Here is a 21036-nt window from a genome sequence, read left to right as displayed (position 1 = left end):
CTGCTTCATCTCACTGTGCCTGCGGCCCCGGCCTTCCCCGAACATGCCAGACTTGTGTGCACCTCAGGGCCATTGCATGTGCCATTCCCTCTGCCTGTGCAGTTCTTGGCAGAGCTGGCTCCTTCTCCTCGTTCAAGTATATGCTCAAACGTCACCTCCCCAGAGAGGCCCTCCCTGAGTACTGCGACTGAGAGAGCTTCTCCACCATCTCTGTGCCCTGACTCTACTTCATTGGTTTTCATTCTACACCCTGCTGTTAGGGTGCACATCTACTTGCCAACATGGTGCTTGGCTGGTGCGCACACTGGAACGTCCATTAGGACAAGGTCTTATTGTCCTAACGGTATCCCCAAGGGCCGAAGGCAGTTCCTGGCACGTAGCAGCTGCTCAGTAAACATTTTGTCAAGCGAATGAAAGAACAAGCCTCACAATAACCTTGTCAGGTAAATACCAACGCTGTGCCCATTTCACAGATGAAGACAAAAGACTCAGAGAAGTGAGACAACTTGTCCAAGGTCTCTGAAAAAATGGCAGAGCAGGGATGGAACCTGGTCCTTCTGACTCCATGGGCTGCCCCTGCTCTCCTGCCCTACTCATGGAGTCACAGTCACCCAGCCACCCTCTCTTCTCTCCTTTCAGTTCTGGGGATGGCAATTCCATGCATTGTTACTCTGTCTTATTACTGAGTTTCCTGGGCCCCAGATGAGCTGGGTCAGGGGCGCAGGGGAGGACGGACTGTAGCAGGGACGATGTGGAGGCTGGGACCCGTGCCAAGGCACCAGTGCATGAACTGGAAAAAAGTAGGCCCTCCAAAGTGGTCAAGCCATCTCCAGAGAGGTCCTGAGCGTCCCCTGGTCCAACTCCCACACAGAACAGGAACCAGTCTGGTGGCATCCTTGATAGAGAGCTGGCTATCTCCTGGGACAGTCCAGTCCAGTCCTGCCCTGCTCCAGGGAAGCAAAAGGTGTTGGCTGGGAGGTCTGGAGGAGAAGGCCAGCACCTCCAAAATGAGGAACTCTGGGTGCTGCTGGATATGGGACAGAAAATTAGGTTAAAGAAGGAACAATCAGCTCATCAACCCCCTTGCCAGACTCCACACACACACCCACAGAGCCTGCTTCAGAGCCACACGGCCGACTGTCTCTGCCTGCCTGGATCCGGGTGGGGCACTACGAGCGAAATATTTTATTTATGTGTCGTGCATATTTATTAGAAAGAGGTAAATAAATTAGCTGCCTGCCATCTGCAACCACCAGCCTACAATACGTTTCTTCCCTCCTCTGCTGCCTCGGGAGGGGCCCAACCAGCAAAGCCCTGGGACTATAAAAGAAAGGGCTCCTTTTTTTGGTATGATTTTCTCCAGGGCTTGAGCAGCTCTAGAACTATAATCTTCTTATGAAAATGGGATACTGGGGACTGTTATAGGCCACTTACCAGTAGCAGGTTCCCTCCACCTAGCAAGCCTGGGAGATGGGCATATTACCATGCTCATTTTGTAGATGAAGATACGGAGGCTCAGACATATTAGGTCGCTTGCCTAGGTTCACACAGCAAGTGAATGGAGAGGTTGAGCTAAAGCCGGAGGAGCCCCAAAGACTTCACAGTGTGCGGGGAGAAAGGCCAGACCAGGAGGTAACTACATTCCCAGCTCTGGTGCCAGTTGCCCTGGGGTCCACACTGGTCCCTTAACTTTCCTGACGCCTCTCTGCTAAATGGGAAAGTAAAACACAACAGGTCAGGCTCCACATGCGGCTGTGTGGCTACTCCATCCTGAGTAGCCTCCCAGCCCACCATGGAAGCTCCTGACTCCACTGCTAAAAGGGCCAGACAGACTTCACCCCTGCCCCAGTCACTGTGTGACTCTGGGAACACCAGAGAACCTCTCAGAGCCTCAGTTTTCTCTTCTGTAAAATGGAAAAGCAACTGGGCAGGGGAGGGCTCAGGCTATGAGAAAGAGGATTTCCCAAGTGTGGAAAGGCTTGTAAAATGCAGGTCTGGTGGGATGCGGGCAGGAGGGTAGGGTCCAGGATCTTGGGGGAGGAGGGAACCCAGGATGGCAAATGGTGCTGCAAAGCCGAGAGAGGGGCCATGACTTGCCCAGGGTCACACGGCAATCATCGCCACCAGGAACCTCAGACCATCTGCCGCCCAGGCTGCGGAGACGGAGCCCAGAGCACTGAGCCCAGCACCGCCCAAGCTCAGCCTAGATCTGAATCTTTTATGAAGCATCATAAATCTCCCTGGAATCGCTCCTGCCCAAGCCCGCAAGCCTTCCCTAACTGCCTCACTGCCTCTGCCTCCCTGCAGTGCCTTTTCATTAAATTAAGTGCAGAATCCGATGCAATTGCCCTTGATTTTCCCATAGGGGCCACCGGCCACCTCCCTCCAGGGAGCTTGAAGGGCCAGAGCCGCTGCAGAGGGCTCACCCACCCACTTCATACAAACTTTATAGAGGTTTCTAGATAAAATATTTTTTAAGATGTTTAATTTAGTATCTTTGGAGCTGACCTTAATAAGCCCCCACAAGGTGCCAGCAAAACCTCCCAATAGCCCCAGGAGGCAGAATCTGCCCATTTCACACAGATGGATAGTTCAGAGCAAACACAGGCCCACCAGACCCCCACTTCTGGGGCCAAGTGAGGCGTGGGACTATGATGTGCAGAAGGAACAGGTGTGAGCTGCAGCAAGGGGACAGGTCAGACTTGAAGAAGGCCAGGCAGCAGCCCCGGTGCACTCTGGGACAAGCAAGTCTTACGACTTGACTTCCTTCACGAAGAGGGAACAACAATAAGAGCAGCTAACCCAACCAGGCACCTACTGTGTGCCAGGCACTGCGGAGGTTTCCCATGACTCTCAGAGGAGACCCGAACACCTTCCTTCCACCAGCCGGGCCTGCCGGCCCCACTCGTGCTCCCCCCATGACACTGCAGCCACAATGGCCTCCGTTCCTCAAACATTCAGAATGTGCCCAGGGCCTCTGCCCCTGCTGTTCCTTCCACCTGGAGTCCTCCTCTCCCAGGCATTCCCTTGGCTGGTCCCAGAACAAATGTCACCTCCTCCAGGAGGTCCTCCCTGACCACCTATCACCCTCTTTCATCTCATCCCCTTTTCCTGTCTTCTTATCCCCTTTTCTTGTCTTGTTTCCACCTGTTTACGACTTATCTCCCCTGTTCCATAAAGACAAAGACTCTGTCTCGTTTACTACTGTATCTCAGCACTTAGAACAGTGGCTAGCACATGGTAGGTCATAGTTAAACAACCACAGAATGAAAGGAGAAAGGAAGGCATCCACCAGCACAGGGTCTGAGTGTCAGGACCGGGACACAAGCAGGAGGGAGGCAGCAAATGTCTGGGATGTGGGCAAGATGACAGCCCTCCCCTCCCCACTGGAGGTTGGGTCCCTGCATTGAAGGTGCTGGGCAGGGGAAGCGGGGGTGGGGGGAGGATTTGGGGAAGGAGCTGGCTTCCCAGAGGGAGTGGGGAAGCCTGGTGGGATATGGAGAAGGTGAATGGCCTAGAACATAAGGAATAGCAACACTCCAGGAGATTACATGGCCATTAAAAATGACAAGTGTAAGAAATAACATCTGCAGGGGGAGAAAGCCCATGCAGAATTACATCAAGGCTGATGACAACCCCAGGAAAGCGGACTCTTACAGCAACCTTCTTTGTAACAGCAAAATGCTGGAAACAACCTTATTATCCAACCATGGGGGAGCAGGTAAATAAAATCTGCCTGGTACAGACACCCCATGTGGCATCTGCAGCTGATCCTACAAAACTAAGCAAAGAAAAAAAAACATAAAATGGTATATGTCATATGATCTCAATGACAGTAGACAGTGGGAAAAAAGACTGGAAGGAAATGCAGGAAAGTTGTCTCTGGATGGTGGGTTGATGGAGGATGATTTTAGTTTTCTTCCCGGTTTTTTATCTTTCCAAAATGGTCTATATTTAACAATAATTGCATACTCCATCAGAGAGAAAGTAACTTAGTATAAAAGGATACTCTTTTTTTAATGTTTATTTTTGAGAGAGAGAGAGAGAGAGAGAGAGAGTGTGTGTGTGTGTGTGTGTGTGTGTGTGTGTGTGTGTGTGTAGGCAGGGGAGGGCAGAGAGAGGGGGTGACAGAGAATCTGAAGCAAGCTCCAGGCTCCGAGCTGTCAGCACAGAGCCCGACCGACACGGAGCTGGAACTCATTGACCGTGAATCATGACCTGAGCCGAAGCTGGATGTTCAACTGACTGAGCCACGCAGGTGCCCTAAGGATACTTTTTTTAAATGACAGCAAGAGGCCAGAAAAGTATGTACATGACATGTTAGTGCTGTAGTATGGAGAAAGGGGGACATTGCAATGTGTTTTTTTTTTAACTGGTATTGCTGTGTTTAATTATTTAAAGTGGTTTAAATACCCAATGAACATTCTATACGTCTTTTTTTTTTAATTTTTTTTTAACATTTATTTATTTTTGAGACAGAGACAGAGCATGAATGGGGGAGGGTCAGAGAGAGGGACATCTGAGACAGAGAATCTGAGACAGGCTCCAGGCTCTGAGCTGTCAGCACAGAGCCCGACGCGGGGCTCGAACTCACGGACCGCGAGATCATGACCTGAGCCGAAGTCGGCTGCCTAACCGACTGAGCCACCCAGGCGCCCCCCTTATTTTTTTTAATGGGAGACAGAAAAAGGAAGAACCGTGAAAATGGTCAATAGGAGGACAGAGAAAAGAATCCCAGCTCAGGCACGAAATGGGGCAAATCCGTTCTCCTCTCTGGGCCTCAGTCTCATGGTCTGTAAAATGATGTTCGCCACCCTTGTCCCCCACTGTTGTTGTGGAGTCCAGGCCTTGACAGAAAAGGGTGCACCTGTGCCCAGCACTTAGTAGGTGCTCAGTACATATTGTCCTCGGCCCTACAAGCAAGGGAGAACCCAGCCCAGGATCCCAGGGTCCTTCCAACAACTATAGTCTAGCAGGTGGGCAGGGCGTGGTCCCCAAATCCTCCTGGTCTTGCACCCCCTTTGTGTAAAAACGTCTGTGCATTCCTCTGCAATAACACACATGTATTATTTATGACTTACCCACGTGTTACCATGTCTGTATATCACTCACATTATAAACACAGACAAAAGCAGAGAAAACGAAAATGTGATAGAAAACAAACGTAAGCTAAAGCTCTTCATATTTTTTACCAGCCTCTTCCTCAAGAGGCTGTCCTGGGTGTGGCACCCACACCCAACTCTGGAGACCACCAGCGGAGTCTCTGAGCTCCTAGACGGCAGGGACCACTGAGGTCTTGGTCAGCACAGACTGCCAGCAAGCGGCCAGCACTCAGTCAGAGGGAGGTCTGTGGTTTGGGCTGGTTTATCTTTGAAAGAAGCAGAACAGCAGAAAGCAAACCACTCAAACCAGAGTCTGACCCCGCGGGTCTGGGGAAACCCTGGCCTCTCATGGGACCCGGGCTTTCTGTCTCTCTGGACACAGTCTCCCCACCTAAGCTGGGAAGCTGGACAAAGTGGCCTCTGAGGGAGGGTCCTCTCTGCTGTCCTCAGACAAGCTTGAGCTCCTTCCCACCCACCCATGTGAGGCAGGTGGCCTCTCCTGGGAGGCCACAGTGATTTACACCCTCCTGGGTCCCAGCCTCACCATAAAATACAGCTGTCCCCCTGCCTGTCCCCCAGGACTCCTGCCAACCAGAGCCAGCCGCCCATAAACCCCCAGACATAAATCTGGAGGCCCAGTTCCATCAGCACAGAAGGCAAGCAGTAAATTTGAGGCTCCTGGGTCTCTGGCAGCGAAGCTTCCTGGGAGAATTCATTTTTCTCCCTAGGATAAATTACCCTCACTGGACTAGAGAAGGGAAGCATTTGTTCATACAGTTGAAAAATGGTTGCTCAAAGGGCACCCCTCTATGGGGTTCCCCAGCTGGGCTGCCAGCTCCCAGGGCCATCCATCTGGGGGCCTCCAGGACAGGGGCCTCTTGGCAGATCTCTCACACTCAGCCCCCTAAAACCCACCCCTGCATGCCCCTCCCCCCTCAGCTCAGTGAAAGGCACTAGCATAACCCCCCAGGCCAGGAGGAATCCCTGAGTGTCATCCAGGCCCGGCCCTCCACATCTGTCCACTGCCACATCTGGCCCATTCTGTTGCCTATGTCCCCCTGCTCTGGGCTTACAACCTCATCCCTGTGAAGCAGACAGGCCACAGGCCAAACCAAAGCCACCGTCCAGCTCTGGGACCTTGAACCAGCAAACCCACCTCAAATCCTTTTCTCTTCTGTAAAATTACATGAATCCCAAAGGGAAGTATAAATCCGAACAGACATTTTGGAGAGCCGTGTGGCACTGGGTTCTGGGAGCAATCTGTTTCTCAACCTGGGGTCTATTGCTGCTCTTTGAAAAACACAAATGTTTTAACACTCCTCGTTATGTACAACGTATTTCATGATAAAAGAGAGAGTTGCAGACAGTATGCCGTTATTTGTGTAAAAAGAAGGGAGAGAACGTGTATGCGTAGAGCTACCAACAGGTAACGGTAGGTACCTTCAGCCGAAGGTGGAGGCGGGGCTTGGCAAATGGGAGCACAGGTTAGAGAGAGACCACTGAGGTGGTTGGAGGTTTGACATCTGAACCACCCCTCCATTATTAACACCCCAGTGAACGTCTGTGTCCGTGTTGCCTTATGCATCTGTGCTAGATTCTTCCCTAGACTAGAAAATACTTGCAATCCTTAGAAAAGGAATGGCTGGGTCAAAGGGTGTAAGCATTTTCCATATTGACAGATAACCTGTCAGACTGCCCTCCTATATGCTTCCCCTTCCTGCATATGTCAGCTTCTGCTTCCCCCGGGATCTCACCAACACTAGATGCTATGAATTTTTTAACTTCCCCTTCAAATTGATATTGTGCTGTCATTTCTGTGAGCATTTTCCTCATGCTAATACAATAATCCCCTAAAATGCTGAGGTTGGCCTTCTTTTCATTCACTCTCTGGCTATTTGTGTATCTTCTAGTAACTTCCTGCTTGAATTCATGACGTTCCTCCTAGACCGTGTATCTTTTCCTATTGATTTGCGGGAGATCCTGATATACATTGGCTCTTAGTCTTCACCTGTGATGTATGTTGTAAATACCTTCCCTCCTGGGCTGTGGCTTGTCTTGGAACCTGGTCAATCGTGCCTTTCATCCTACATCACTTCCACATTTTTACGTAGTCCAATTTTTCAATCCTTTCTTTCATGGCATCTGCTTTTGTAGCTTCTATTTCCTCATCTGATAAGGCTGATCACCTGACCATGCACGGTTATCAGGAGAAGCAAAGACAGTGTGAATAAGTACCAAGCAAGTGCTCCTAACATGGTCATTTTGGGGGTCTCTCTGCCTCACCTTGCCTCCCATCCCCCAGCAGTCAGCAGGTGCTTCCTGAACATGCCACCCTCCTGCTTTCAAACCCTTCAGCTGGGGGTACCTGGGTGACTCGGTCAGTTAAGCGTCCAACTTCGGCTAAAGTCACTATCTCACGTTCATGAGTTCAAGCCTTGTGTTGGGCTCTCTGCTGTCAGCAAAGAGCCCACTTTAGATCTGTCCTCCTCTCTCTGCCCCTCCCCTGCTCTCGCTCTTGCTCGCTCTCTCTCTCTCTCTCAGAATAAATAAACTTTAAAAAATAAAGCTGCTTTCAGCAGCTTCAGCTGCCTGAAGATGATGAAGTTCAAACTCCTTTACTGGGTGAGTTCAAGGTCTCAAACACAAACACCTCTAAGGCTGAGCAAGTAAGTGAATGCATCAGCAACCAGATGGGGAGTACGGCAAGCACACTCCCAGTCCACAAGGCACAGCAGAAATGTAAGACCGAGGTTACCAGATCCTCTGAAGAAAGCTGCAGAGGGCGCTTGGGTGGCGCAGTCAGTTAAGCGTCCGAATTCAGCCAGGTCACGATCTCGCGGTCCGTGAGTTCGAGCCCCGCGTCAGGCTCTGGGCTGATGGCTTGGAGCCTGGAGCCTGCTTCCGATTCTGTGTCTCCCTCTCTCTCTGCCCCTCCCCCGTTCATGCTCTGTCTCTCTCTGTCCCAAAAATAAATAAACGTTGAAAAAAAAAATTCTGTGAAGAAAGCTGCAGATATCTTTCTTTTTTTAATGTCAAATTCCACCCCCCCACACACACACACACTCAAAATTTAATGACAACCAATTTTGTGTGTGTGTGTGTGCCACTGTCAGGGTCAAGCCAGACCCATTTGTGACCAGGGTGTAGCCATCTCTACCCTCACCATCTGTCTCCAGCCAGAATCGTGCCACCCTCCCCCCACACACAGCACATGCAGCCACCCTGCACAACTATGGTCACACCAGGTTTTTCTCAACTCTGTACTTTTGCACAGACCAATCTCTTGGCCTTACATACCCTTCCCTGCGGCTTTCCTACCTGGCCACTCACACTTGCTCTGTAAAGCCCAGGTCAGAGGTCAGCACCAATGCCCCCACCCCAGGCAGAATTCCATGCCCCTTCTCTAAGTGCCTCATTGCTTGTGACTCCTGGAAACAAAATTCCAAAGAAAGCAGTCTGGGGGCAGAGAAAGAGCCCTGGCTTGGGACAAAGACATTCCTGGGGTAAAAATCCTGCTTTGTCACTTCCTAGCAGTGCATCCTTGGGCAAGTGACTTAACTTCTCTGTGCCCCAGGCTCCCAAATGTTGAGATGGCCATAACAAGGCCTAAAGGCGGTCAGCTTTCTGGGAATAGGAAGTAAAATGGTGAAAGAGAGGTAGCTGGCATGGAGTAGGGGCTTAATGATGCAATCACAGAACGAGGGGCACCTGGGTGGCTCAGTCTGTTAAGGGGCGGACTCCTGATTTCAGCTCAGGTCGGAATATCATGGTTTGTGAGATCAAGCCTCACGTTAGGCTCTGGGCTGACAGTGTGGAACCTGCTCTGGATTCTCTCTCCCTCTCTCTGCCCCTCTCCTACTTGTTCTCTCTCAATAAACAAACACTTAACAAAAAGAAATTGCAGAATGAAAAGATGTATGAAAAGAAGAATAAGTATTTCCTTAGACTCCTCGAACACACAGGTGAGGCACAGTCATGCCCAGGAAGTAACTGGCCATTGCCTTCACTGTGCCAGTCACCGCCACATGAGTGCGCCCCTTTCCATAGCTGGCAGAGCCCTCCCCCATCTGTCATCTCTGGATCCCCATGACAGCTCTCCCAGAGGCTGTTAATGCTCCCACTTTACAGAGAAGAAAAGCAAAACTCAGGCAAAGTCCCAGAGGCTGGTTTAGAGGACGGAACAAGGCAAGGACTGCATACCAGGCAGGGAGAAGCTGTTCAGCTCAACAGGGGGCCCCGAGTTCAACATCCTCGTCACCAGGCCATTGAGAGTGAAGGATGCAAACACGGTCAGCCCAGGGCCTAGTTCACATGAGGTGCACAGAAAGGCTGGTGCCTCCCCCTTCCTTTCTCTATTTCATTTTCCCACTCACTTAGTGCGCACCTACTGTATGCCGGCCCCTGAGCTGGGTACTGCACACCCACAGATGGACTGGACAGGGCTCCTGCCCCGGGACCTCTGTGTCTAGCAGAGGAGACTGATGAGTAAGCATAGTTATGCTCCCACAGGAAAGGGGCTAGGACAGAAACATGGTGGGAGAGACGAATTCTGCCATGTCAGGAGGAGGGGGATGGCAGGAAGCTGCTCCTTGGTCTGGCCTGGGGTTGGAGCCAGAGGAAGCAGTACTTTGCTGGGTGAAGAAGTTGGCAGAGGAGAGGCACTCCAGGCATAGAGGCAGCCTAAGCAAAGGTTCAGACATGGGGCAGAACAAGGTCTGTGCATGACTAAGGAGGGAAGAAAGGTTACTGCAGCCAAATGGCAAAGAGCCTTGAATATGAGAGGCCTCTAACTCCAAAGGGAGGTCCTGCTTGACCCTCAGAGTCTGTCTGAATTGGTGTTTAACATTTTTAAATTGGTAGGTGGCATGTAAAACTCTGAGTTTTTAGCTTCCCTAGAAAAATCAGGTCTGGCTTGCTGAGCCCAAGCTCCTATAAACTCTACACTCTCTGTCCCCCAGACCCAATTCACTCCCTTCATCTGCAAATATTTACTGAGCAACTGCCAGGCAAGGTACTGGTTACTGGGGATAAAATGAAGAACAAGATAGACACAGACACAGCCCTCATGGCACTTGCATATAGTGGGAGAGAAGATATAACCAGGATATAATATAAGGTGAGGCAGCACAAAATGCTGGAAAGAAAAAGGAAGTTACGGGGATAAAAAGCAGCTATTTTAGATGGGATGGTCAGGGGAGGCCTCTCTGAGGAGGAGACAATTGCATAGATCTAAATGAAGTGAGTGAATTGTGTATATGCCAAAAGATCAATCCAGGAGACAGATCAGCAAGTGCAAAGGCCCCGGGGCCTTCTTCACTCATCTTTTGGGTTACTTGTCTTGCCCCTTTAGGCATTTAAGGGTGAGGCCCCTCCTGTAAGTAACAGAGAATATGAATAATGTGTAAACAGATAGAAAACATCCCCAGATGTATGTTTCAGATAAAACACTTCTGACCCATGGTGAGGGAGACATGGGAAATAGACATGAATGAAAGGCCTGGTATGATTTGTTTCCAATAGGAAACAGGATGGCATTTTGTCTCAAGGACAAACAGGCAGAGGAGGCTCCTCATACGTGGAACGTTAAAAGTTGAGCACAGTATGGAGAAACCAAGGGAGCGGGGAGGAGGGAAATCCTCATTTCCTCTTCACTACCTGTATCATCTGCCAAACCCTGTAAGGTGGGAGGCAGGAGTGGGGGAAGAGAGACTAAGAATGCTAAGTCTTCTGCAGCCTCGGAGCTCGTTGTTGTTATTGTTGTTCCTGTTGCTGTTTTCCTGTTTTATTTTGTTTTCCCAAGCCTATCTGGGCTGCTGTTTGAGGAAGTCAGGTGCAAAGGAAACACTTTGGTGGGTTTCATTTGTTTGTTTCCCAATCCCCTTCCCAAGCAAAATTAAAGTGTGGATTCCTTGTCCTTTTACCCACAAAGTAGAAGAAAAAGATATTATTGTTCTAAAGAAGGAGAGAGGAGGAAAAAAAAAAACAGACCTACAATCTAATACCAACCTTTTCAGCTGGGGTGGGGGAGGCGATTCTGCAAACTGACATCACAGTCCATGTCACGGGACATAACTTCCGCCACTCAAAGCTCTATTTGCATTTTTAGCGATACAGGGAAATGTTGAAAATCAGCTCCAGGGTTGACACTGCAGTTATTAAAACCAAACAAAAGATCCTCTCCCAAGTCTAGCTGATTCTTCTTAAATTTATCTGGGCCCCCACTACCTGATTTAAGGCAATGAACAGATGTTTCCCAGCAGGAAGTGCATTAGCCCCAGATGCTGTCGCTTTGTTCAAGAGCTGCACACACATTCACTGGCAACCACACACACACACACACACACACACACACACACACAGAACTCGGGGCAACAAACATTCACAGCTCCCCTTCCGGCACTTGGCACGCCCGCATGGACCATTTGTAACCTCTGCCTGCAGTTCTGACAGAGAGATGAGCAGCGGGAGTCAGTAGCCAATCAGATCCCACCCTATCGTCTTCCTGTTGTCTCCTAGGTAACCGGCACAGGGACACATCAGCTAGCTGGGTACCACGGACACATACACACACACACACACACACACACCACACACACACACACACACAAAGTCCACAATTGCAGAGATACCGGATGCGCCTGTCAGAACCCTAGACAGCTCCCCAGAGCGGCATTCAATGCCTTTGGTTCCTGCCTGTCTGGCAGCCTCAGCCCCTACAGCTTTCCCACCTCCGCTCCTTTACTCATGCCATTCCTCTGCCTGGCATGCCTCTCCCCACTGCCATCTCTATCACCCAAAACCTTGCTCATCCTCGGAGCCAGCCCAAGTCCTTGGTCAAGGCTTCCAATGGCTCCCAACACAGAATAAAATCCACACTCCTTCCCCTACAGTGATCTGGCCTTTCGTGATCTGGCTACTCCAAGTCTCATCTCTTATCACTCCCCTCTCTCTCGCTCCTTTCTCTTCCTCCAACAGGTCAAATTGGTCCTCTCCACACTATGCCCTGCAGATCAGGCCTCTTCTTGGTACCGGTTGTTCCCGTGGCTACTAGATCTGCCTTCTGTTCTTGGCATGCCTGAGCCCTCCTGATCTTTAGTCTTAGCTCAAAAGCCACCTTTCAGAGAGCCTTTCTTTCCCTGACCACCCTTGGCTGCCCTATCTGAAGACATCCCCTCCCCTGGGACTCCCCATGGCATTGCCTACTCTGCTCTTATGTTCTCTTCATCTCACTAATGACTCTCTAGAACTGTCCCATTCCTATTTATGTTTCCTTGTCCTCTGTCTCCCCCTCCTAAAATGTGAAGTCCCTTACAGCAGGGTCTTTCTCTTGTTCATGGCCATAGCCCCAGCCCCCAGAACAGGGCCCAATAAATACTTATCGAATGAATAAAAAGTCATTTCCTCCTCACTGCTTCTGTATTTCCCCATCTCTCTAATAAGACGAGATGACTTCTATTAACCCTCCTGGCTCACATTCCAAGAGTCCATTAGAAAGCAGAAAGGACTGGCATAAGGAGGAAAATTAATCAGGCCACACCACGGGAAGGATCTGCCAGTGGAAGGCTGACCTCCACCGGGTTGCAGAGCCCCCTCCTCTGAGCAGCCTGCCCACTCAGAATTGCTGCCTTCAATTTCACGTTCCCCAAGCACTGGGCACCTTGAACTTTTGTTATCTGACGCACTGGGGGCAACTTGAAGCTGAGGACTGGCTTTCATGTTTTTGATCCCACACAGAGCCTGGGGGTGGTGGAGGGGAGGTGGGGGGGGGGGCTCTGGAAGCATTTACTGCAGTGAATAGAAGAAAATGTGTTACTGTCTACAGGACCACAAACATTAAGGTGGAATTTCATTAGAACACAAGTCACACACGTGCACATGCACACACACACATCAAGGTGGAATTTCATTAGAACACAAGTCACACACGTGCACATGCACAAACACACACACACAAACTCAGAAGCTTCATGAAGCTGGAATCAGAGTTCCCCAATCCCAGTGGCTGCCCAGGTCTTTCTTCAACAGACATGACTACTACTTTAGGTTCCAAAAACTGCAGAGTGGTCTGGACGCATGTGCTGTGCAAGCATGGGGGGAGCATAACCATGCTTTTGGCCAACCTCCTTAGGCAAGGCCAGATGGTAGATTCAAGTAGCCACGTGGCAGACACAATCTGATCGGATCCCCCAAACCCTAGGAGTGGAGAGCCTCAAGGCTCATAATCCAGAAATCTACACAGAGTCCTGAGTTCTCCACTGACTCATGCACCAGATTATTTCCCCAAATATGAAGTTAAACTAGATGTAGAGATCAAAAAAGACAAAGAACAGGATTAGCATTTCTTGAGCACCTACTATATGCAGGTTTTATACTAGGAGACATTAACATTGATTCCTCAAGACCACCCTGCAAGATCACCCTTCCCACTTTATGGATTGAAAACAACAACCACGACTGAAACCCAGAAGGAGTAAATAGTATGCCTAAGGTCACAAAGCTAGCAAGTGGAGAGGGCCTAAGTCTGGGACACGAGTCCGGTCTCCAAGTCCACACTTCTTCCTCCAGGGCCTTAAATTATACCACAGAATAAGCAGGTAAGCCGGATTTATTCAAAATGTCCCTCCCGCTGGCTCTTCTCTGAGGATGACAGGTCTACAGCCCTGTCTCTGCATATCTCTCTCTGTCACTCTTGGGCTTGACTGACCTTTCGCCATGAGCCTCTTATCAAGCTGGACCCATGTATCAAAGTCTCTCATTTGAGACCCAGCCCACAGGAACCAATGTTCCTGTGACCCAGAGAAAGCCAGGGATTTTATCTTTTTAAAACAGTAATTTCCTGCCAGCACCGGTAGATGCATCAGCCACACTCTGATTTCGTGCTGAGCTCAAGGATCAAACTCAAGTAAGATTTTCCAAGGAAAACTCAAATGGTGGGTACCTCCTGGCATTGAGGAAAGAAGTGGCTTCCTCTCAATGGATGTGGCCAGTGGCAGGCAAAATGACTGTAGGGACCACAAGACCCACGTGCCTCATACATGTCACACGCGAGCCTCATTGACACCCACATGCATCTCAAACATGACACCCATATACCTCATGCACACCTCACACACACACCACCCACATGCCTTACCCATACCCCCCACCCCCATCCCCCACACACATACACACACAGAGTGGGGAGTGCAGATCAGGAGCAAGGGAGCAACATCCTTTCTTCAGGACCTCAAAGCCCCCGCTTCCTTGCCTGCCCTGGGCTATGTGCTACGCCAGGACTGAGACCTCATTTTATCCCCTTAGGAATCCCGTAGGATGAGCGTTAGGCCCTCCCCTTACAGATACAGAAAGTGAGCCTCAGAACAGGGGGAATGACTTGTCCAAGATCACAGAACACGCCTGGGGTTTAGCTGCCCTGTTTCCTGAAGGGCCAAGCTCACACTGAAGGGTGGTCATGGACACTGGCTCTGCAAGATTTCCTTCTTTCCTTTTTTTTAATGTTTATGTATTTTCAGAGAGAGCGCGTGAGCAGGAGAGAGGCAGAGAGAGAGAGACAGAGACAGAGACAGAGAGAATCCCAAACTGGCTGCACACTCCAACTCACTAACCATGAGATCATGACCTGAGCCGAAATTGAGAGTCAGACACTCAAGGGACTGAACCACCCAGGTGCTCCAAGATTTCCTCCTTAATCTCCTCTGTTCCTCGGGGGCAGCTCCATTGAATAGGGGCACTCCTCCAAGATCTCCTCCTTGTTGGTAGCCTTATCCAATCTTCCTCCTTCCAGGGAAGGAAACCTGGGCACCGGCTATGCCAACTCAGGTTGGATTAAGAGTGGAAGGTCTGCCCAATCCACTGGACGGAGCTATGGGCCTGCCTGGGTCTTGCCCACACCGGCTAAGGCCTGATGAGGGTCTAAACGAGACTCCACAGACTCTGCTCCCAGGCCCTCAGAGCCTAGGGCCACAGTGGGGTAGAGGTTACAGATCTGACTTAACCCTGGGGACAGGGCAGGAGGAGCAGGGATGAGCTGTCACCCTCCTCTTCCCCTCCCCCACGCCCCACACAGGGTTTCTGGCCAGGGCTGGAAATGGATCCTTTCCTATGAACTGAACCAGGCCCAACTTGCAGAGGGACGTAAGGGAGGCCTGGCCCACCAAAATCTTGCCGGCCATAGAGACTTAAGTTCACATCCCAGCTTTATCACCTACAGGCTGTGTGACCTTGGGCAGGTTTCCTCTCTCTGAGGCTCAGTGTCCTCACCTGTAAAGTGGAAGGAATAACAGCGCCCTCCAGAGGGGGTGGCTGTGAAGGTTAAACACAGAAGCAGATGTTAGGCTCCAGGGCGCACAGTACGCGGTACCAGTAAGTCCGCCATTAGGCCCCCGCTAAGAGGGTGGGCGACTGCCATTCCCACCTCACTCTGCCCCTGACTCAGAGTTCTATCAATTCTTGATTAGCACTGAATCCGAACTTTCCTCAGCAGAGGCAGAGCCTGGGCGCGGGTCCTTCTTCCTCTTCCCACCGCCAGGACGGTACAGACAACAGGTACAGGGGTGGAGCAGCCCCGGAGGCGCCCCGGCGGAGGGGGCTGCGCCGCAGCGCTGCGGCAGGGCCAAGCCCGGGTCGGGGGCAGTGCGGCCGAATCTCTCCGCTACCCCGCACTCCTTCCCACCTCCAGCCTCCCCGCAACTTTGACCAACTGCAGACTGTGGGGTCGGCGCGGGGGTGCTGCCGGGCGTGCGAAGGAAAGTTGGGTCCCGGCGACTGCAGCGTTTGGAACCGAAGTCCCCCGCGGTGAGCACCGGCACCTTCTGACCCCCGACAAACTCCCTGGGAGCCGGGAGGCACGTGGTCGCGCGCCGGCCAAGGCTCGCTCCGGGAACCGGACTCGCGAGCGGGTCGGGGGCTGCGCCCTCGAGGGTTCAGAGCCTGCGCTCCAGCCTTACGCGGCCGCCCTGCCCCGGGTCCCACCTCCACGCGCCCTGCCGAGCGCCCCCGCAGGTCTGCCCGGCAGGGCTCCGCTCCGCACCGCGTGTCCTGCGGTGACCCTGCAAGCTCCGCGCCTCGGACGCGGCCGCCCGCCCTTCGCCTCCCGCGGACACTCTCCGCGAGCGCCCCCGGCCAGCTCTGCGCTGGGTCCGCCCTCCGCGCCCCGCGCCGGTGCTCACCGGCCTGGGCAGCGGCCGCGTCCTACCTTCGTCCGGCAGCCGCTGCAGGCAGAGCGCGAGGTTCCTCCGCCAGCCCCGCATCCCGGCGGCCGCCCTGCGGCCCGGCGCCTCGCCAGCCCGACCCCGGCCCCGGCCCCGCCCCCGCCGGGCCGGGCGGCGCAGCGCAGCGCTGGGGAGGGCCGCGGGCCCGGGGCGCGGCGGGCATGGGCGGCCGCCGAGGATCGGGGGTGTCCCGGCGGCCGCCAGGCGCTCAGCTCGGCTCGCGAGCCCGCGGCTGAGCAGCGACGCTCCCCGAGAGCGCGCGCTTTCCCCGGCGCTGGGGGCGGGGCGGGGCGGCGGGCGGGGGCGGGCGGGCGCGGCGAGCTAGGCTGGAGGAGGACCCCGCGGGGCCCGCTCGCTCTCGCCCCCGCCGCCCACTTGCCACGGCCCCCGCCGCCCCCGTTTCCCACCTCCCCACCTCGGGGCTCTCCGGGCCACATCCTGATAACGATAATCACCACGAATTAGTCAATGAGTGAATGCGTGAAACAATGAACGCGTAAACAAATGGGTGAAGAAGTGAGTGGATGAGTGAATAAATGGGTGTATAGAGAAGTGAGAAAATGAGTGAGCGAATGAATGAATGAGTTAGTGAATTGATGAATGAGAAAATTAATCAGTGAATAAATGGGTGAAGGAATATGTAAATAAGTGAAGGGATAAATGTATGAACCAGTGAATCTGCGTGAGTGAGTGCACCCTGGCCTTGGGCCTGTAAGAGGCCTAGGACCCTCCGCAGAAGCCCTCACGCCCGCCCTGGGAGGGAGGCCTCTGGGTGGCATCTTGCAGAGTAGACATGCGAGGCCCAGAGAGGGCGGGGCCTGTCTGCGAACACACAGCACGCTGGAGGCCAGTAGGGAGAAGGTGGTCTTGGTGTAGGCCTTGTCAACTGCACCTTAACCACAGTTGCCCTCCATCTGCCTGGTAGCCGTCAAGCTCACCAGGTCTCAGAGATTCTGGGAAGAATAGCCAGGGGAAGGAGCACAGGAGGGTCCCATCCTCAGAAGTCAGTTTGCTTTCTCTATGGGAGTGGGGTAGGGGGGGTAATGGGGAGGGGGGTGTACAATCCAGTCAAAGGAGTACTGCACTGCCCTAAAAAAGGAGGAGGACATTCTTTGGAAAAGGGTGAAATGAAGAACAGTGCTTATAATATGTTCAGTAAGTAGAAGGGAAGGCTCTGCATTCGTATTTGCTCAAGTATGTGGAAAATTATCTCCAATGGAAACACTGGTCCCTTGGAGAATGGGCATCATGTGGCCAGGGGCAGGAGGGATAGGGAGAATCCCCTCCCTCTTTTGTGCCTCTTGAATCCCCTTTTGTGCCTCTTGAAATGTTGAACCCTGGAAATGCATTACTTGTTCAAAAAATAATCTAAAATTTAAAAAATTTAATTTTAGATTATTTTTTGAGAGAGAGAGACAGAGTGTGAGCAGGGGAGGGGCAGAGGGAGAGGGAGACACAGAATCAGAAGCAGGCTCCAGACTCTGAGCTGTCAGCACAGAGCCTGACGTGGGGCTCGAACTCATGAACTGTGAGATCATGACCTGAGCCAAAGTCTGATGCTCAACCCCCTGAGCCACCCATGTGCCCCTAATCTAAATTTTTTAAATAAATGTTTACAATATTAAGAAACATCTATACCTCAGTAAAAGCTGTCTCCTCCCTGACGAAGGAAGTCAGCCCATTTGCCTGGACGCCCTCTCTCCAGCACCTGGCTTCAGAGAAGGAGAGGTTCTTGTTAGTCATCAGCAGAGTGAAATATGAATGTGGTGGTCAGTGCAGAACCCTTCTCCCCTTCTTGAGTGTTGGGAAGAAAACAGGCATCTTCTGCTTGGATCCTGGGTCTGTCAGTGTTTAACTGTAGGTCTTTGGGCAAATTACCTCATTTTTTCAAGCCTCAGATTCTCCATCTGCAAACTAAGGATCATCATATTGTCCTAACCGGGTCCAGTAAGGCTGGAGTCAGGTACTTATATTCCAAAAGATAGTTCAGTGGTAGAACCCCAGCCATCTTGACCCTATCAATAAAGCCACCTAAACTTTGGCTTTCACAAGTACCCCTTTTGTACGGAAAGCGTATGCTTTTTATGCGATCTTACATCCCCAATACTTCAGCAAGGTTGGTATAATTAGCCCCATTTTACAAAGGAGGGCACTGGCGTTCAGAGAGGTTAACTGTCTTACCCAAGGTCACACAGCCAAGAGTTGTCCAAACTGCATTTAAACCGAGATCTGCCCAGCTCCAAGCACCACCAGACAGCACTGCCCACACAGACCATCTGATATATTTATCACCTGTTCATGCTCCTAAGACCCTCAGATGCATCATATCCCAGCCCCGTATTAATTCTGAATTATTCATCATTTCAGTAAGTAGGGCGCAGGCCCAGAGGTTTAGAGCAAGGGAGGGGCAGATCCGCACTCAGGCCCCAGTCTGCGGAGTGCTGACTCCAGAACTTGTCTTAATGGCTGTGAGCTTCTGACAAGGAAGCGAGTCTCCCCGGCAGCAGAATTGTGAATCACTGCTGTCTGCACCCAGATTGATGAGCTCCACAGCCAGACTGCCCACTGCTCAGAGGATGACGGGGCTGGGATGGCTGAAGGGAGAGGCAAAGATACCAGCGCCAAGGTCAGGAGGCCCCGGCAGAGGAAGGCAGGGAGGAGAGCAGGGCACAGGAGAGAAGTGGCCGCGACACGAGAGAAAGAGAAGGGATTTTAGGAGGATGGATGGCTTGATTGAGAGGAGAGTGTGCTGGTTAACCATTGTTGCAAATCAGGCCACTCTAAACTTAAGTGGCATAAAAAACCAGTGTATTATGGTCATGAATTCTATGGGGCAGGAAATTTGGGCAGGGCAGAGGGGCTGTCTCAGCTCTATGATATCAGAGCCCCAGCAGGTAAGACTTGAAGGCTGGGACTGTAATCATCTGGAGGCTTCTTCACTCACTGGTGCCCAAGCTGGAATGGTTCAAAGGCTGGGCTCAGCTGGGACTGTCACCCCAAGTACCTACCAGTGGCCTCTCCATGTGGCCTGGGCCTCCTTGCAGCATGGAAACCTGGGGGCAGTTGAATCTCTTACACGGGGCTCACGGAAACCGAGTCGTAACAGGTGTGCCAGAGCAGGTGTGCTGTAGCACAAGGTGGTAGCCGCATCCCCTCGGAAGTCACGGAGCACCACTGCTGGCTAGCCTTGAAATGGTCACAAGCCTCCCAAATTCCAGGGAGGTGGCACAGACCACCTCTTGTGGAAGGAATGTCAAGGAATCTGCGAGTAGACTTCGGCTCAGGTCATGATCTCACAGTTTGTGGGTTCGAGCCTCGCGTCGGGCTCTGTGCTGACAGCTCAGAGCCTGGAGCCTGTTTCGGATTCTGTGTCTCCTCCTCTCTCTGCCCGCACCCCCATGCTCATGCTCTGTCTCTCTCTGTCTCCCAATAAACGTTAAAAAAATAAATGTTAAAAAAAATTTTTAAAAAAAAGAAAAGTTTTTGCAGTAGAAAGTGAAGAGAAGCAATGTGGAGAGGTAACATTAAGAATGGTAGTAAGAAAGGGGCCCCTGAGTGGCTCAGTTGGTTAAGTGTCTGACTCTTGATTTCAACTTGGGTCACAATCTCACAGTTTGTGAGTTTGAGCCCCGCGTCAGGCTCTGAGCTGACAGTGCGGAGCCTGCTTGGGATTCTCTGTCTTCCTCTCTCTCTCTGACCCTTCCCCACTAGTGCTCTTGCTCTTTAAAAAAAAAAAAAGAAAGAAAAGAAAAGAACGGTAGTAAGAAACATAATAGCAGCCCAACCAGGAGGAACTTCACTAGGAATGGGAGAGGCTCTTCTACTGTAGGGAGATTTGAGAGAGACAGTGTGCAAACAGAAGAATATTTGGGGAGTAACAGAAAGGAAGAAGTAACGAGAATGACAGCGAGTGAGCAACATAGAATAGAAACAGGAAGAGGCCCAAGAATGGGGGAGATGCTAATTAATGAATGAAGGCAAGAGCAGGAGTAACAGAGGAGGTGTGGCCAAGTGGTTTAGGACCCGGACCACTCCAGAACCAGGGACCTGGTTTCAAATCCACCTCCAAACTGCACCTCTGGTGACTTTCTGAACTGTGCCTCAGTCTTTGTATCTGTAGAGTGGGGATGGTGATACTGATCACATCTCCCTGATGCGGTTGTAATGAGTTACTCCATTAAAGCATTCAGTGCCTGATTCATAGTGGAGTCTGTGTGTGTTAGATACCATTACTAGTTCTCTTAATACCATAGAAATGGGAGAGGTCCCCTGAGCAACAGATACTGCAGGGGGGTGCCTATTAAGGAAGTAGGTCCGGCTGACTCGAAGGCCTGGCTGGCCTGTTGCTACCTCGCTGGTGACCAGGGCATGGGTCCTCCTCAAAGACCCAGCCCACCGCCCGGCACATTCAGTTATGGTGCTCCCCACCCCACAGCCTCTGAGCAGGTCCCTGTGCAGGAGGTAGGGTGGGAACCAAAGCAGGGACAGAACTCAGCCAAGGTTACTCACCAAGGAGTGACAGGACCTGGGCTGCACCCAGGCTTCCAGGCTCCCTCCCCCCAAGGCTCTCAGGCGAGAAGGGATGCATGCATGCTTGGTTCCAGGGGTGCTCGGGGCTGGTACACTAGAACCTTCTTGACTCCCAACTCTGACTGCATTTCGTGGGAACCTAACCGCCTTTGGTTGGGAGGGCAGCAGAGCATAACCCGGTCTGGTCTGATGAC

The 21036-nt window shown here is 51.9% G+C and overlaps 1 protein-coding gene across 3 annotated transcripts in view; it reads right to left on the bottom strand.

Moving 5' to 3' along the window:
- GRIP2 (glutamate receptor interacting protein 2) overlaps window positions 1-16424 on the bottom strand; it is a 96153-nt gene extending 79729 nt beyond the window's left edge. For 2 of the 3 annotated variants that reach the window (XM_023250053.2, XM_023250055.2), the window contains exon 1: window positions 16297-16423. In XM_023250053.2, the coding sequence (XP_023105821.1) occupies window positions 16297-16351 (55 nt within the window). In that variant the 5' untranslated portion in view covers window positions 16352-16423. Of the gene's footprint in view, window positions 1-16296 lie in introns of all 3 variants that reach the window. The other variant, XM_023250054.2, reaches the window with a different exon arrangement.
- Between the last annotated feature and the right edge of the window lie 4612 nt (window positions 16425-21036).

This window comes from Felis catus, chromosome A2 (assembly GCF_018350175.1).
Source record: "Felis catus isolate Fca126 chromosome A2, F.catus_Fca126_mat1.0, whole genome shotgun sequence".
Classification (NCBI taxonomy): Eukaryota; Metazoa; Chordata; class Mammalia; order Carnivora; family Felidae; genus Felis; species Felis catus.
The sequence above is the reverse complement of the archived record's forward strand: the minus strand, read 5'-3'. Positions and strand labels throughout refer to the sequence as shown.